At 36.9% G+C, this 17,235-nt stretch overlaps 1 protein-coding gene across 1 annotated transcript in view; it reads left to right on the top strand.

Moving 5' to 3' along the window:
* Window positions 1-17,235, top strand: part of CDH8 (cadherin 8) — a 248,417-nt gene that overhangs the window by 12,007 nt on the left and 219,175 nt on the right. The window contains exon 2 of the mRNA XM_072422718.1: window positions 3,006-3,458. Coding sequence (XP_072278819.1) covers window positions 3,174-3,458 — 285 coding nt within the window. The 5' untranslated portion in view covers window positions 3,006-3,173. The remainder of the gene's footprint in view (window positions 1-3,005; window positions 3,459-17,235) is intronic.

Genomic DNA, 17,235 nt, shown 5'->3' on the forward strand with positions numbered 1-17,235 from the left:
TTACATCTACAATTACACTACCATCCCCACCTGCTTGAAAAAAACAGTAGAACCATGAATTTAATTTCATTTGTCCCATCAATAAATGATGATGTTATCACAATTGCAAATGATTATGTAAATGCAAATATGGCATTCACAAAAATATGATATGAATAACAGACAAAAGTCACCTTAATGGAGCATGTTAAAGTGCCCCCATCGAATATTATCATACCGTTTACACATCATAAGTGTGGTTTCACGTTGAAGAATAAGGTCCACGTTTTCCATTGGGTCAAAATCCTACAGAACCCGAAATTTGCAAGCAGTAAAGTCAATTTTTACCATTGCTTGTAATATTGAACAATGTAGGGGTTAACTCCCAAGCTATACATATTTAGCTAGGTAAATAGAGTCAATAGGTTGCTATGAATTAATTGGCTGTGGGAGGTTTATATAAAGGTACAGACAAGTGTCACACTCAATGTCAAGTCTTTATGTTTTACTGGTTTTCAAACTCCTACATAAGTAGCTATGGATTGAATTCCAAATTTAAAAGACTGCATTTTTGTCTTTTTAAGTTACATTTGTATTACATCCTATTGGTAGATTTTAGTTGAGCATTGATTTGCACATATTATCTTTGACATGAAAATGTTTTTCATGACTTTTATTAAAACCTCAGCCTGTTACGTGTCGTTGGCTTCTTTGTCTTCTCCCCAATGTTCTATGCAAGGTTACATTTGTCAGCAATATGCATGCGTAAGCTTGGAGCATGCTTGCGCAAGCACATAACCACCTGATTTCCCTAAACAGAAATTGGGAGCCTTGTGTCTTCTCAAATGACAAAGCAGCTTTATAATAATGGAACAATAAGAGCTAAGCAAAAAACAAGGTGCACACTTGCAGTGTTCAGTTTAATGATCTTTAGATCTACCTGTTGGGGCTGAAAAAACTGTAATGGAATAAGATATGTATTTTCAATGACTAAAACAAACTCTGATCGTTAGGATAATCTAAATGGAGCTAACACCAGGGCATAGAATGTTGGGGTCAGCTTTTTTTCAGCCGAATAATTGCAGTGGCAGCATTGATAGCCAACTGATGACCATAGGGTTTTATACTGCTTTTAGAACAGCTATATTTGTTCTATTTATTTGCCTATGGTTATAACAAAGTCATCAGTTTCCATTTTTGGGTATATTACAGCTGGCTGTATTGGTCACTTGCTTATCCTGTCCCTCGGGTGCCACTATGGTGAGATGTTTTTACCAACATTACTGCTATGGTTATCATAACGAGGTTTCCCCTACTATTTTAGATGTTTAATTTATTTTACATTGTGGATAATTCAGAAGATGGATTGAGGCTTTATGGCTGGTAGGGCTGAGTCTGGCACATAGGGATTCCATAAGTCTATACTCATTAAATGGCACAAATAGATATACAATAGAAGTCCATGTTTAATTCAAGCCACAAGGCATAATTAGAACTACAAGGTCAAAACGATTCCCGGATATCTAATAAAAATTGACTTTCATAACATTGAAGATGCAGTAACAGGGGACTTTTTTTTAAATTAAAGTAGACAACCCCTTAAAAAGGTAAACTCTGGTCACAAAGTACATAGATGGAACCAATCCTACCTCACAGCTTCTGTTTTTTATGTTGGCAGATATAGAAGATCAGTAGTCTACCCACTTCCTTTTTTTAGCAATTTTGTAAACTGGGAACCCTGTAGTGTAGGTGAGATTCCCAAACACATAGCATTACCGACCAATTTGTCAGTGCACAGCCATTAATCAGGTTCAAACCCCAGAAAAACCTAAATCTGATTTGGTAGACAAAAGCCAAGAGAGGATTAAACAACTATTTAGGAAAAGTCCACTCTTCTTACAAGTTTTACAATCTCCTCAAAGCAACTTTGTAAAATCTGCCTACAACAGATTACAGTGTAAAATAATAAAAAATATAGTAATAATATTAGCCAATCAAAAGTCTAAAATAAAAAGTGGCTGTGGCACAAGACCCACCTATTCGTCAACACTATCATTAGTAGTATCTCTTTTCCGTATCAGGATGTCTTCTGTAATTACCCAACCCCACTGAGAATGGCACTGGTGCTTTCACATCAGCACCACTTTTTAACATTATTAAGGACCATCCACTGCACCAACTGACCACCTGGGGAGTTTTGGAAAAGGAGAATATAAAACAAAATAGGTGATGCAGCCTCTGGTGTGGGGATGAGTTAATCTCCCTGGGTTAGGGTTATGAGTGCTGCAGAAAACTTCAGTAAAGTCTATAAAGGACAAATCTTCCTATTCCATACTGGCATAAGTAAGGCTAATAAGAAAACTGTTGTCAAAAAATATCATATGAAGACACCCAACAACTTCTGCATTAATAAACATGGAATGATGCCAAAAAAAAAAAAAAAATCTTATGTTGCTCAGAATTGTCATCCACTCCCCTATAAAATCACACTTTTATACAATGGGCTCTTATGAATTATCTGACAATGGGCAGGGATTATGCATTGAATTACAGGTTGTTCCTCGATACTGGTCATAAACCTGCATGGTTTTTAGCCAAATGTTTGTGATGGGCAATTTTCATGAACCCTGGGGATCCGAAATTGTCCAATAATAGCAGAGAACCCAAACCTAATTTCTAAGGTTGGGCAGAAGGGGGCAACAGAGAGTAAACTAGAATTGGTCTTTAAGTGGCTTGAGCTTTCTTTCTTTGGAACAATTTCTTCATATGTTGGGTAGCTGTATGAATGTTTGGTTTGGCAGTATAAATGGAATCTGAGTGTAAAATTTGCTTTTGCAAAAGTCATAATAAAAGTTATTTTGACAAACAATCTAGCCCATATATTGGATAATTCTTGTTTTCCTGATGATAGAACAAACGTCATTTTATACCCTTGCAATTACAGGTACCTGTGAACACCCTAGTATGTTATGTTGCATGTTTCTCTTACATTTTCTTCTCTATTTCTGCTTCTCTCTCCTTTTTAGCGAAACATAAATGAGTGATGTTCCAGAAGCCTCATGTCCTTCAAAAGTGAACTATTTGCACTTATGTTTATTGAGCAATAAAGCCTCGGATCAGCTGCAAGTAAATATTTCTCGCTGCATGATGAATTGGATGGCTGCAATCTGGATGTGAGTAAGAACATTTGTTTCATGTTGTCCGCGCTCCCTTTAACCTGCGTTAAAATGCCAGAAAGACTAGGGGAAACGTTCATGGATGTTTGGACTCCATTAATCATATTATGGATTGCAGTACTTCCACATGTATATATGGCTCCCAGGGATAATTCCCCTGTACTCACCACTGATGCCACTTTGGAACTTAGTGGAGTCAACGATGAACAAAAAGTTTTGAACCGATCCAAGAGAGGCTGGGTGTGGAATCAAATGTTTGTTCTGGAAGAGTTCTCTGGCCCTGAACCCATACTAGTTGGAAGGGTATGTTTTGAATTTTTATTATTTCCTGCTGTCAGCTAAATCAAGCTAACTTTATCACTATGTGACATCTTGGACGAAATATTGAAGTCTAATTTATATTTTGAAATGTTATGAGTATGTACATTTTGTCTCATGCAATTTACTTTCATGTTGGTTTTATTAAAGCTCAAATAAAATCATCTAAATACACTCCATCTGCATCAAAACAAAATGAGATGCAAAGTGTTACATTTTCTTGTCTTTTGAAAGCAGCCACAGCCAGTATAAAAAAGTCTGGCTCATGGCGGCATAGCCCTCTTACTATGTAGGTAAGCAGTGGTCCAGTTGTAGAGGTCTGACACGCTCTCACTGAGCCACCTATAACTCTGCAAACTAGCAAATTCATGCTCTCTTCTGATTGAGGAGCTCTAACTCTTAAGTAGCGTCCAGGTAGCTTAGGGCAATATTTTGTATATCATGAAAATTTACAACTGACAGTTGCCGTTAAGAACTTTTTGGTTGCTGAGAAGCTATTTTGTTTTACTTAGGGGTTCACTTTGCGTAATTCTGATCATTCAAAATCTACTTACCATTAACTGATAACCAAACACAACATGAAATAGTTTTTAGGTGGTTTTTACCATCGATCAAACTTTTAGGTGGATCGGATGCCTGGACCCCCACAGTGCTTTTCGGTTCTTTCCACTGGCCCCTTATTTCTGTATTGTGTCCTAGAGTGACAAAGTGCTATCCAAACAAAACCACAGAGTACCATGGAGGACTTTGGGGACATCTGAGACTTTAAACCTTTGCTGGATGTGTAGGCATCAACATCATGGTCTTTTCCTAAAGAGAGCAATTTTTGACAAAGTGGGCCATGAAAAGACTAAATGTCAATGGGCTTTTTTGGCAGGGGATTTTTGTCTAATTGCCTAATAAATATTGAAAGAAATAGTTTAACGTGAACCTTTGCTTTGCCCATTTAGGGCACTTTAAAATCACCCACCTAGGTCAAATTGCTTACTAGTTGGCATGGAGAAGAAGTTCTAGGTACCACAAGGGCTAATTACAGACGTCTGAGGACCTTCTTTCTCACACCATATGATATAGCTGGGGCAATCACCAAAGCTAGTATATGGTAGCAAGAAAGATAGTATAAATAATCCCCATACCAAGATGTGTTGTGTATTTCTTTAGGCTCCCTGGAGCTAAAATATGGACAGGGCAGAAAAAAGCAGTTATGTAAAGTAAGGGACAGTGGTAAATGGATTCTGCATAGAAAAGGCAGGTTCTCTTTAAAGAAAGTGTCCATTTGTTCATATCTAAGGCTAATGAAACGAACCCTAGAGGCCATGGGCAGTACAATTAAAACATGCCAATTGTGTTCTTATTTAAAAGTATTTTTGTGAAAAACATTTCCCTGTTTTGTCTATAAAAATAAAAGTTCCTAACACCCTGTAGTGATCTGACAACTCCGCCTCTACTGCTCAGAAATCACAAGCAAAGTTGTCAGCCCTAGCTAGCTCTCCCCTGCTGGACTACTGCTTGCCCCACCCTCACCGTTACTCCATAATATAAAGGTGAAGCCAGGTGTAGTCCAGCAGGGGGGAACTCAGGCAGATGTGGTTTTGAAGACTAAAAACAAAGGTGAAACTTTCACTTTGTGCAGAGATGTACTGCATAGTAATATCAGCTCTTAAAGCATATTTTTTTTGAATGAGCAATAAGCTGTTACTTTATTTTTTTATGAGTAACTGCTTTCTAGTTGCTCTTTGTATTGCTTTAATTAATTACCTGGATAGTGGAAAGTGTACAACACAATTTACGAGGCACTTTTGACATCATTGCATCAGTAATGTCACTCCTATCCAGAGAATTAAAAGGATGCGTATTCATGCCGCAAACAAAATGGCAACCCCTGCTGTGTGTGAGGGACAGGTACACTTTAATTGGTTCAGATTTACAGACTACCAAGGGGATTTTCAAAGAACATCATGTTCTTATTTCCATAGCTAACATAAAAGTAATGGAACTGACACACACGGCAATATGTTAGTTTGGCAGGACTACAGAATAACAGAATCACTGAGAAATTTGGCTGCCATCTTGTTGGATGGCACATCATGGGGAAATGAGGATCACATGCGCGTGCTAATGTAGTCATAATTCAATCTTTTTTCCATATTACCTGATGACATGTAATCTGTTTGTACTGCTGATTCCTAATTTGTATTTTATATTCAATCTAAAGGGTTTATGCAATCCCTGCTACTGAATCTAATTAGAAATGGCAAAATGTTAAAGTGAACCTGTCAGTAAATTTACACGTCTGCATTAATAAATTCTTGGCATGTAACAAGAAATAGCACAAGTATTTTTTTTTATACAAGAACACTGATAACTTGTTTTATTTTTTACTGGTATAAGTTTAATTCTTCCTAACTATCTCTGAAGATCCCTTCTGTATTAGGATAACAATATGATTTCCCTAAAGATACAATACTGTGAGCAAGCATTGGCACCCGAGGACATGACGTGTATTACTGGCTGGACCACCAGTCAAATTAAGGGGAAAAAGGCAGAAAAAAAAATCCATGACAATGCTATAAAACAAATATTTTTGCTCTTAGTTACAATTTAAAAAGCAGCCCTTATTGTTAAACAAGCTTTCAGTGGGGTGACCCAATGGCTGGTTTTAGGGTAGGGCAAGCTACAAATTACCTAGGGCTCCCAAATGATAAAATGCCAGGGGTGCAAGGAGCTTGAATGTTGTGCATTTCTAGCCCTAATGACATATTTGCCCAATGTCTACCTTTGTCTAAAACCATCCCTACCCACACATGGTGTAAGAAGTGGAATTTTGTATTGGAGTTTTTTTATTTTTGTGCTTTTGTTATTTTTTATAGATGATTGAATTATGTTGAAACTAGTTGTACTCTTCTTATCAGTAAACTAACGTCTGCTTCCCCCTTTTTTGCCTTCAAACTCTCCCCTTCCTCCCTTCGGCCATTTATCTGTTCTCGTGACATGAGTATCCTGTTCTAAGAAAACCAAAAGGACATTTGTCATTTCTGCTAGTTGTCTGTAGTCATGCGATCATGCACTGACCATGCCCTTGAACTGGTATATAAGCTGTGTGCAACCAAAGTTTTGAGATTGATCTAACTACATGCTTGAGTTGCGTGTGTTACGTGCTCTCCCAGCGTTGCTGTAAACAGAAGCCATTAGAGAGAGGGACAACTGATCGGGGATCAGTAGGAGATTGCCTTAACACATGGTAAGAGTTAAATGTTCATCTAGGTTACCCATAAAAATGACTTTTACTTAACATATATCACCCTTCCCCAAGCAGCTGATGAGTGTCACTTTTTTCTGGTGCTCCATGTTGTTGGTGGAACCTCATCTCATTACCAACTATTGATGTGACCAAAGCAGGGAACTCTTAAAGGAGGAGGCTGCAGAGGATAGTTTGGGAGAAGGAGCCTACAGGTGTAAGGGATTACATAAGTAGATGTTTTATGGCCACCCTGGACCCTGTCAAATCATTTAGCCAACACAGTGTTGGGGTACCCCCACTGAGTATTTTGTTCTTTTCTTTGGAGATAGGTTTCAAACTTTAGGAACTGTAAGTGTCTTTCTATAAGCTAAGGTTGTGGCATGGTTTGCATAAGCCTTGGAACCTCATCGAATGTTAGCAAGCCAGATGCAGCATCTCACTCTTTGCTGTCCATAAGAAATGAATGGGGGACAGTTGTTAGAAATTCAGCACAACTAATAACTACCTCAAATCTCAAATGCTAAAGTAGTAGTTTATTAAGAACCAGCAAAGGATTTGGAGGAGTTGAGCAGATGGCATGATGCCAAGCACTGGAAGCCACTCAGGAACTCCTTTTCGCTCTGCCCCTCTCAACTTAACCTTTAGTCCGGGTAGAAAAGCAGATAATGTCACTGGCGGTTTGTAATAAGTAAGAAATACTGTAAAACTTGAAGTTTCAAACTGCAGAAAGCCAACCCCAGGCGCATAGAAAACAGATGCTTTGTGCCCAGGACTGGCAAACTGCATTGCATTTGCAGATGTGGTGCAGTTCCTTCCCCGGAGGAAAAACAAACAGGCAGCCAAAATCAACTTGTTGCTTCCAGCAACTGCTTTACAACCCCACCACAGCGGCAACACAACCGGGTGCACAAAATGTTTCCAAACCTCTTCTCTTTTGCTCAATGGGATTGCAGTTTGAGTTTGTGGTGCAACACTGTGATCAACAGCAAGCCTGGAACAGTCCAAAATTCTACAGTTACCATGAATAAATATATCCGATGAGGGATCTGCTTTATTATGTTTGCCAAACACATGGTTAATTTTCCATACTTTGCATTCCTTGTAATAGTAGATTTTTGCTGCACATGAGCACTAATGTTTGTGCATCACTGATTAAACATTTTCTAGCATGTTTCCACTGAAAAGATAATCATATATGACCTTGTGAGCATCATTTCCTCCTGTACATCGGTGGTTAATGCATTAAAGTACATCATATTTATATGCTGTCTATGTCAGTAGCAAAATGACATAGAAAGTACCTTTTTCTTTCATTCCATTACAGAAATTGCTGTATTTCCACCCATTTTTTTCACATTTACTATGACTGATGAAAAGTAAAGGTGGAATCCTGGTAGATTGGTTGATAGCAGAAATAGCTCAGGTTGCAGTCAGTTCAATGCAGTAACCCCTGGAGGTTGTATTGAAGAACAGTGCTAAATACAAGCATAGTACACAATGCTTCCACTGGAGGCATCCGCTGCAAAATTATCTTCTCATATGAGCTATAAATAATGTAAATTGTCATATAAATAGGAATATATATATATATATATATTTATGTAGTAAAATCCCCACTAAATACTAAATGTATGCAAACTGTACAGACCAAGTGTGAACCCTTCATCAGCTACCAAGTTTTTTTGCTGTATGTGTCCTTTGTGGGAAGATTGATCATTTCTATTTGTCCATGTGATCAAATAATTTTACCGTAGGGCAGATAGTAATGAAAAATATAAAAGGAATGGGAGAGAAAAAAATTCCAATAGGAAGAACTGACAAAATAACAAGCAAAGTTTTTAACAATTCTTACTCTTGGTTTGGTCCTCAATATACCTAGATATACTGTAGGTCAGGGGTCCACAACCATCAGTCTGTGGCCCACGACCATTCGACCGGTGGGCTGTAGCTTTAGCCGGTGCACCCACCAGCGAGGTCAGGAAAAAGACCCTGCTTGGAGGGGGGGGGGGTACACCGGCCAGAGCTGTAGACCTTGTCTCCTGGAGACATGGGCTCAGACCTGCAGTGGGAGAGTGGGTGTGTTCTGGCATTATTATGTCACTCTGGGGGCAAAGTTTCTTCCCCTTGAGTGACACACTGCTCCCCGCGCATGTGCGGTCCAGAGTCTGTGCATTTAGCGGTCCACGAGCCTCAAAAGGTTGGGGACAACTGCTGTAAGTCTATTTTAAAACCCAATTATTAAAAAGCATCATTAGGAATGAGATGTGATGGGATATCTACCAGATCAACAAAGGTGTATATCCAAGCACAATACAAATAGCTTATAGAGCATTTCGACCTGCTAAAGCTGGTAACACCAATTCCAAGAGGGTAGTGTCCATCTCCAGTCTTGGTTCTTTTGGATGAGTATGCAAAGGGTGCTCTTATAATTAAATAAAGTATTTTTTTTAGGTATGTATACGTATGTACATTGTGGGAATATGGTTGTTGATATGGTTGAAGGTTCTAGCACTCAACCTTCAGGAGGTATAGGCAGTAAGACTTAATGAAAGCAACGTGGTTTCTCCAGCTTTTTTCGACTGCTTGAATTCAAACCACTAGGTAGTTAACAAGAAATTAGTAGTTATCAAGCATTAGGGAGCTATTAACTAGTATATCCCCATGCTGCCTGGTTATTTGAACCTGCGGTAGGCTGATAACCACCCAATGAGCCTCAAACAGTGCAGTTATTCTGGATCACAACTGTTTACAAAAATAATAGTTTACTGTGCTCATGGGGAAACTTGGATGATGGCACAATGGCTAGCATTCCTGTCCTGTCGCCTTAGGGTCCCAGGTTTGTATCTTGGCCTGGACACTATCTACTTGGAATTTTTATGTTCTTGGAATGATTGTGTAGGTTTCCTCATGCACTCCAAAAACATGCAGCAAGGGTAATTGGCCTAAGACTGTGTTAATGACATTTGACTTTGGAGAGGGCATTATGTGAACCCATTTAAGGGACATGACTATGACCTTAAACTATGTGAAATGTGGGGTAATATGTCAATACTATATAAAAAAACAAATAATAAGAAAATGCACAACAATGCAGGGCTAAATCTTCTTCATTGCCAAACCTAAGTTATTAATCATTAAGAAGCCATTAACTAGTATGTCTCCGTTGTTTTATGTTTTACCAGCATTATTTGACTGCTAAAAAAAACACTATAATATCACTATAGCCACTTGATAAAAGTTTTAGTAAATAAAACAAAAAAGATTGCTTTTCCAGCACACTCTACCCACTCACATGCAGGAAAAATGTATACATGGTGGGGGGTAATTATTTGCAAAAAAAGATATAGCACCATAAGCCGCTTACTGCACAAGGAGCAGATTGTATCTTTTAATTATCAAGAAGTTCAGGATGGTTTTGTATAAATCTACAAGCACACTAGAAAACCATTTTAGCAGACACAAAATGACATTTTGCCAGCTAAAGTAAACAATGCACAAAGAATGTTTTGACATTCATTAGCCTTATTTTTCATGGATTCCTTCTAAAAGTTGAAGAACTACATCAACGATGCATGGGACTGAAGGAGCCCTTGCTGTCTATATGGTGTGTCTTCTCTTTTCATCCCGATGAACAAACATAATTTCGGCAGCTACTGATATTCAATTATCTTGGCTCCTGCTCTAAAAAAAGCAAAATAAAAAATGTAATAATACATTTGAAATGCATTGGAAAAAATAGGGAAAAAAAAACAGCAGCCCGGAAATTAGACCTTCAGTGTGAGGTTAGCCTTGTTAAAACTTGTCTTGGCTATCTTTATCTCCAAGTTCACGCTGTAGTGCTCTGAAGAAAGCCTTAATTCTGAGATATTTTAATGATGCCAGAGAATGAATAAAGAATGACATGTCCAGGATAAAATTAAAGCTTCCTGTGATTTTATACACATAACAAGCCATAATCATATACCATAATAAAACAAGATGTTCTAGATCCTGAAAATTAGGGTCTTCGTCCTAAAGCCATCGCGCTCACTGCTCGTTAAACTTGACGATTATACGAGGGTTGTATTTTGTTACAGGCTTTGCCAATACATTTATTAATTAAGAGGCTCTTAGAGAGCAGTCTTTTCCGCTCACCTGCAGATATTATATTTTATTTCATTTAGGAGGCCCTAGAAAATAGAACTCAGCGTGTTTCCTGGGTATTGTAAATATTTAAAGTGTTTTGATTTTTGTTAGGCCGGAACTTAGACAAAAGACTGGTTCCCTTGGTGCAGATACAGACATATCTTTTTATAGAGCAGGAAAAGAACAGACAAGCAATCTGTTCTGAGGAAGAAAACCCTCTAAATTACATGCCATTCTTATCTGTAAAAGTTTTCAAATAATTCCTGCCTGGCAAATAAACTGTGCTTGTGTTGTTACTTCCATCATTGTAAATGTGAATTTCACTTATAGAGCTGTCTGGATATAAGTGAAGTGAAGCAGTGAAGCATTTGGGGGTATGATAGGCTGAAAACCACCCAATGAGCCTCAAACAGTGCAGGCTGTTCTCAGGAAGCATGGAGAAGCATGTATGGCCACACAGTGGCTAACACTCTTGCCTTTGCCATACTAGAATCCAATGTTTGAATCTTGGCTTATACAATATCTATAGGAATTCTTATGTTTTCCTTGTGCTTACTTAGATTTGCTCCTACATCCCAAAAACGTGAATTTAGCTTAAATATCTATTCCTAAAATATTGGCCCTAGATTACCATATGCCCATGGTAGGGACATATGGTCTCATTTAATAAAGGTCTCCAAGACTGGAGAATATAGACTATCATTGGAGAATTTGTGGGATCCAACAAACTTGGAATGGATATCTTTTACTTGGCAAATGTTTTCAGTCCTGAATCAGATCCATTCCAGGTTTGATGGATCACCTATGTTATCCTATGATAGTATATCTTCTCCCGCCTTGGAGACCTTTAATAAATCTAACCCATAATGTCAGCCCCTCTGAAGGTCAGTTACTGATAGCACTGTAGACTTTAGCAAAGTGTGGTCTAATATGTTTTTATTATATAAATGCAACATATTAATGCAAACAATACAGAGCTAATTCTTCTTTTCATTTGCCATACCCAAAAAATTCATTAAAATTGGGATTTTGCCATTTAGCATGTAGATAGTTTGGTCCTGGCTGCCCTTTTAACCAGGTCTTACTTCCTTCTCACTCCATCACTCCAGATCAATCCAGATTCTATGGCTGGTGATACAAATTACCATCCAGTTATATAATCCTTTTCTTATATACTAAAATATGTGAGTCCAATTATGTAATAAATAATTTATTATGCATCCAGGCAAGCCTTTAATTGTTGGTAGAGGTAAAGAAGATTGTTTAATCAGATTGTAATGAATATAGTCAGCAGGTTGCTTCTTCTTCCTTAGAAAGGATTTCTGAAGCATGTTAACTAGGTTACTGACTCTTTCCACTTTGAACTATCACCTTTACTGTCAACCTTGCTTCATGTCTTCACTACATACAGCCCTACGCTCTTTCTTTGGAGACTTCTCTATTGATCTCTAGGGGGAATATTTATATGGTTGCAGAGAAAATTTTACATACTTGTTTGACAGCAATGGAACTTCTTACCTCTTTACACTCATTAGAAACCATATACTGCCTCTGGGTAGTGAATTGAGATCACTACTAGACCAAAGCTGTCAGCTTGTGGGCATTTAAAGCCTAGGTATCTTTAAGTTCATATTTAAAGAAGATTGCATGACAGGTAATGTATTCATCCTAATATTACATACCTTGAGGTCTTTTCTGGACATGTAAAAATTGGAATGGGGATAGTGTAGAATAAATATGTATGACATGCAAGAAATAAGAGTGTCACACCAAAAGTATAAAAGTCAATGTATATTTATTTCAACATAGAAGTTTAATAATAAAAAAATACAACATTCCAACACATTTTGGGGTTTATAAGGCTTTTAATGCATTAGGTATTAGATTACCAGTATAACTAGAATCTTAGTGGTAATGGCAGCCATTCACAGAGTATGGTTGTCAGAGAGATGAATCATTAACCTGTGTTTAATGTTTAGTAAACTTCTTGACCTATTACTTTTAGCTAAATATAAAAAAAATACATTCAGATAATTTTTCAGATTTTTTTCAACTTTATGGGAGAGAGATGTTATACCATCCTGGACTCTGTGTGACCTCACTAACTTTCGAAGTCTTTGGTTTTCTTTTAGTCATTGGTCGAGAGAAAGCTGGGGAAATATATAGTCAAATTGGTAAAAAATGAATGTTCATCATGGCTATAAAAGGTTCCATCACACCAGCAAAGATATCCTAAAACACAAAACAATTATCTTTGCCTGAATGTTTCCTCTTAGAAAAATTGTGATGTCACCCAGAAAAATATATTTTCAAACAATTCCATAAAATATTTTTTTCTATAAAGCCATTTCTAACTTTGGCCATAGGTTGTGCAGCTTACTGTAACACAAAACCATCATGCTGGGTATTTATGGTTTCAACTGATGAGCTATTTTGCTTCCTGTAAATGTTTGGCTTTTAAATTTTGAGTCCCGAAGCTGAAAGCGTACCGTGCTCCAAATTTACCATCTGCCTTTTAACTATTATCGTGTTTTTTTTCCTTTTGCAATGTATAAATACATACTGCTACAGGAGGTTTGACCCATTTCTGCTTGTTCAGAAATAACATGTGATTGACCCTTAGGCTGGTCGAAATGTCTAGAGATATTCTCTTAGCTGCAACTGTTGTGTCGTGAAAATAAAGATGCCTAATTGTCTTAAGTGCGTTTCTTTGCCTCATGTCAATATAACAGTATGCCATGTAAAAATTCAACTTTTAGATCATTCTCGGAAGGACTTTATTATGGAAGTTTAGAAACTTCAGTCTGAAGCCATGTATGTATATATATATATATATATATATATATATATATATATATATATATTTATATATATAATATTATTATTATTATGCTTTTTTACCAGATTATCTGTACCTAGATATGTTACATTGTTATGCAATTTAAAAATATACCCATTGAAATCTGATAATCTTTTAATTTCCTGCATAATAAACTAAAACCTAAAACTATAGTTTTAGTATTTATACCTATATTCATTGTGCTAAAAATTCCCTCATGCAATTTAATAAGAAGTGAGGTACTCGTGGTCCAAACCAGAAGAACACCACCATGTTCCTCCATAGATACAGTGAACATTGACATATTGGGATAGGGTGTTTGGTATTGCAAGGTGAAATGAAATGAAGAAAAATACCTAAACAATAGCAATATACAATTTAAAAGAGAAGGGGGGTTCAGCTTGATTAAATAAGAATTGTTATCAATAGAGGGAGCATGGGCAACAATACTTTACTAATACCCTGTTAACATCTACAGAAAGCTGGCCACATTTAGGGACCCCTAAAATATATATTAGAGAGAAGAGAGAAATTAGGAGTAAGTGAGGAGAGAGGATCCTTCTTCACCCCTAGACACAAATCATACCATATATTTAATTATATAGGACTTTACGCTATTTTTTCTCACAGTCCTTGAAACATTAATGGAAAAATGACTCATATATTCAGGAGTCTGAACTGTTGGCAAATGAGTCAATTTACAATGCTTTTCAAGAAGCCATTTTTCCCCCCTTGTCTTTAACAGGCTGCATAATTGTAATGAGCATCCATGTACATAAAACTAATTTAACACAAATTCTTCCAGCCTTTTAAAAAAATATGATGATCCCTTCAAGGTCATGCTAATAGGAAGATTCCATTCCAAACTCAGCTTGGAGTTGAAATAAATGATCAAACAAGGTGTCTTAATAAATATTTCTTTTCAAACAAGCAGCTTACTTCTAATGACCTTGTGCAATCATATATAACTTCTGTCTCCTTTTGTTCTTTGCCTGGCATAATTACTTCATTTGTTTATCCTGTTTTGATTAGCTGTTATGCTGTATGTACACGGTACTGATAATGTTCTAATGAAATGTACTTTTGGAATGTTTAGATGATTAGACATCAGTCACGGTTAGGATATAGTTAAATTGTAGCAAGATACAAATGAATTTGACTCAGTTGTTCAATAACTGGACAGCATATGAACATAGAACAATAAATGAAAGATGTTGAAACTTGGATGAGTTAAAACCTTTCAAGATGAATATTTTTGCTCTTCCAACTCATGTTAAATTCTTTCCAGGCCAGTCATATGCTTTACAAGATTTTAACAAACTTCATTGGAGATTCCTACCTGTTTTGTTCAACACGTCTAACTCCAATAATTTCCTTGAACTCATTGTTGAGTGGTAACGTCTGACTTCAGTAGTCACTAGATAAACTTCAGTATTGTAATAGTAAAAATATTTGATTTATAGTGACATCGGAACAATAAATGGCTCCTTCAAAAGAATTAATAGTCAGTTGGCAAAAGATCCTGCATATTTTGACAATTTTAGGGGTGTTCATTCCCCAGTCGTCTGCTAAACTTTGTGTTTTTTTTTTTCCACTAGCCCTTGCCTCACTACACAACACAGTGATGAAGGAGCTAGTTGCTCCTGATCTAATCTAACATTCCAAGAATTCAGTGAAAACATAGCCCTAACAACATGATTCAGAAGCTCCTGCTAACTCCAAGTTAATTACAAAACCCCTAAATATAATATTGTCATCAAAATCGCTTAAGGTGTAAGGAAAACTGTCCTAGGTGAAAATGAATGAAACATATTCCTTTTTACCTATTCAAACATCAGTTCTACACATTATATGTTTGATTTTCAGAGCCTTGACGAAGGACCCCCTCGAAACTAGCTGGATGCTTTTACAATTATAGGCTAAAAAAATATTTCTGTTTTAACTCATGTAGAAAATTGGTCTGCTGCCTCCTTCTATTTTATCTTTTGCATTATTATAATAATAAACAGAATGTACTTAGTACCAACATATTACGTAGAGCTTTACATAGCCGACATAATCCATAGTCATGTCACTAACTCTTCCTCAAAGGAGCTCACAATCCAATATCCCTACCATAGTCATATGTCTTTAATACACTCTAAGGTCAGTTTTGGGGGAGCCAATTAAACAAACTGTATGTTTTTAGAATGTAAGAGCAAACCGGAGTACCCAGAGGAAACTCACACAAACACGGGGAGAACTTTCCAACTCCTTGCAGATAGTGCCCTGGCCGAGATTTGAAGCTGAGACCTAGTGCTGCAAAGGCCAACGTGCTAACCACTGAGCTAACGGGCTGCATTAACAATATTTTTCGCTAATTGAAATTATTTCCTCCACAAGTTGCTTCTCGTGCAATAAAATGGTTAATTAAAAATAAGCTTTTAAAGTCAACCTGACATGTCCTAAAACTTGTGGTAGCTGCATGTACCTGTGTCAGTGAGTTAGTTTTTACGGAAACTGATAAGGAATTTAAACGATAAATCAAAAAGTTGGATGTAGGCTTTAAACCCCAGCCATGTTGGCAGTATACTCCACCAAATAGCAATAAATTCCAGAACTTCCGCGGACAGTTGAGGTTTAGACATTTGATGAGTTTATTCCCTCCACGGAATTAAAGTTGAAGGCTATCGTGCGGAGAGTATCAAGGTTTGGCTTGGACCTTGGGGGTCTCAACTTTACCCTCTGCTATTTCATTCTTTCCATTATGCGTGATAAAATATGAAATATTCAAAATCCTAATGTCTTTGAATACACAATGATACAGAATAATTGAATACAATATTAGTTCATTCTAGAAAATGCTTCAGCCCTCAGAAATTACATTGTTAACAGCAGCAAATCTATATTTTCATAATTAGGCAAGGCAGCACCAAAGCAATGATTACGCTATGTAGAGTGCAGTAATTAAAAGCAATTTAATTTTAACTTGGTTGCTGCAGTAAATGCTACTCCACCTTCATAGGGCATTTGTAAAGGTGCCCAGAGGAACCCAATGATCACAATTACAGTTCCAGCAGCAGTTAAGAAACAGGTTTGTTTTAGCTTTACTGAAGTAACAAGTAACAATGAATGACATATTTTGGTTACTCAATTTTGAATTTGGTCTCTATCATTTAAAAAGCTGAAAGGGAAAGGACAAGACCTGTAAGTGCTACAAAATGCAGAAAAGTAAATCAGGCCTTCTGCCTGATAGAGCTTTAGTATGTTGTGTATCAGAGTTGTGTAGATGTCAGAACTGGATGGTCAAGAATACAAATCCATTGGTAGGTACATCAGCAATTCAAATCACTACTCAGGGTTCAATTAAAAAAATATATTTTTTTATATTTAATTTTTGAATAGTCAGAAATAAGAGTTTTATTACTTTATTTCCAAACACGTCTGATGTTGAAACTATGACAAAAAACCCTATATAGCGTAACATGGCACCCCGAGTTAAAGGTATTTTGTCGCAAAGGAAAACTACTGCAGAGCTTTCTGTATTAATGTAAATTGAAGTAAAGGATGTGATGAGC

This window comes from Pyxicephalus adspersus, chromosome 9, assembly GCF_032062135.1.
Source record: "Pyxicephalus adspersus chromosome 9, UCB_Pads_2.0, whole genome shotgun sequence".
Lineage (NCBI taxonomy): Eukaryota > Metazoa > Chordata > Amphibia > Anura > Pyxicephalidae > Pyxicephalus > Pyxicephalus adspersus.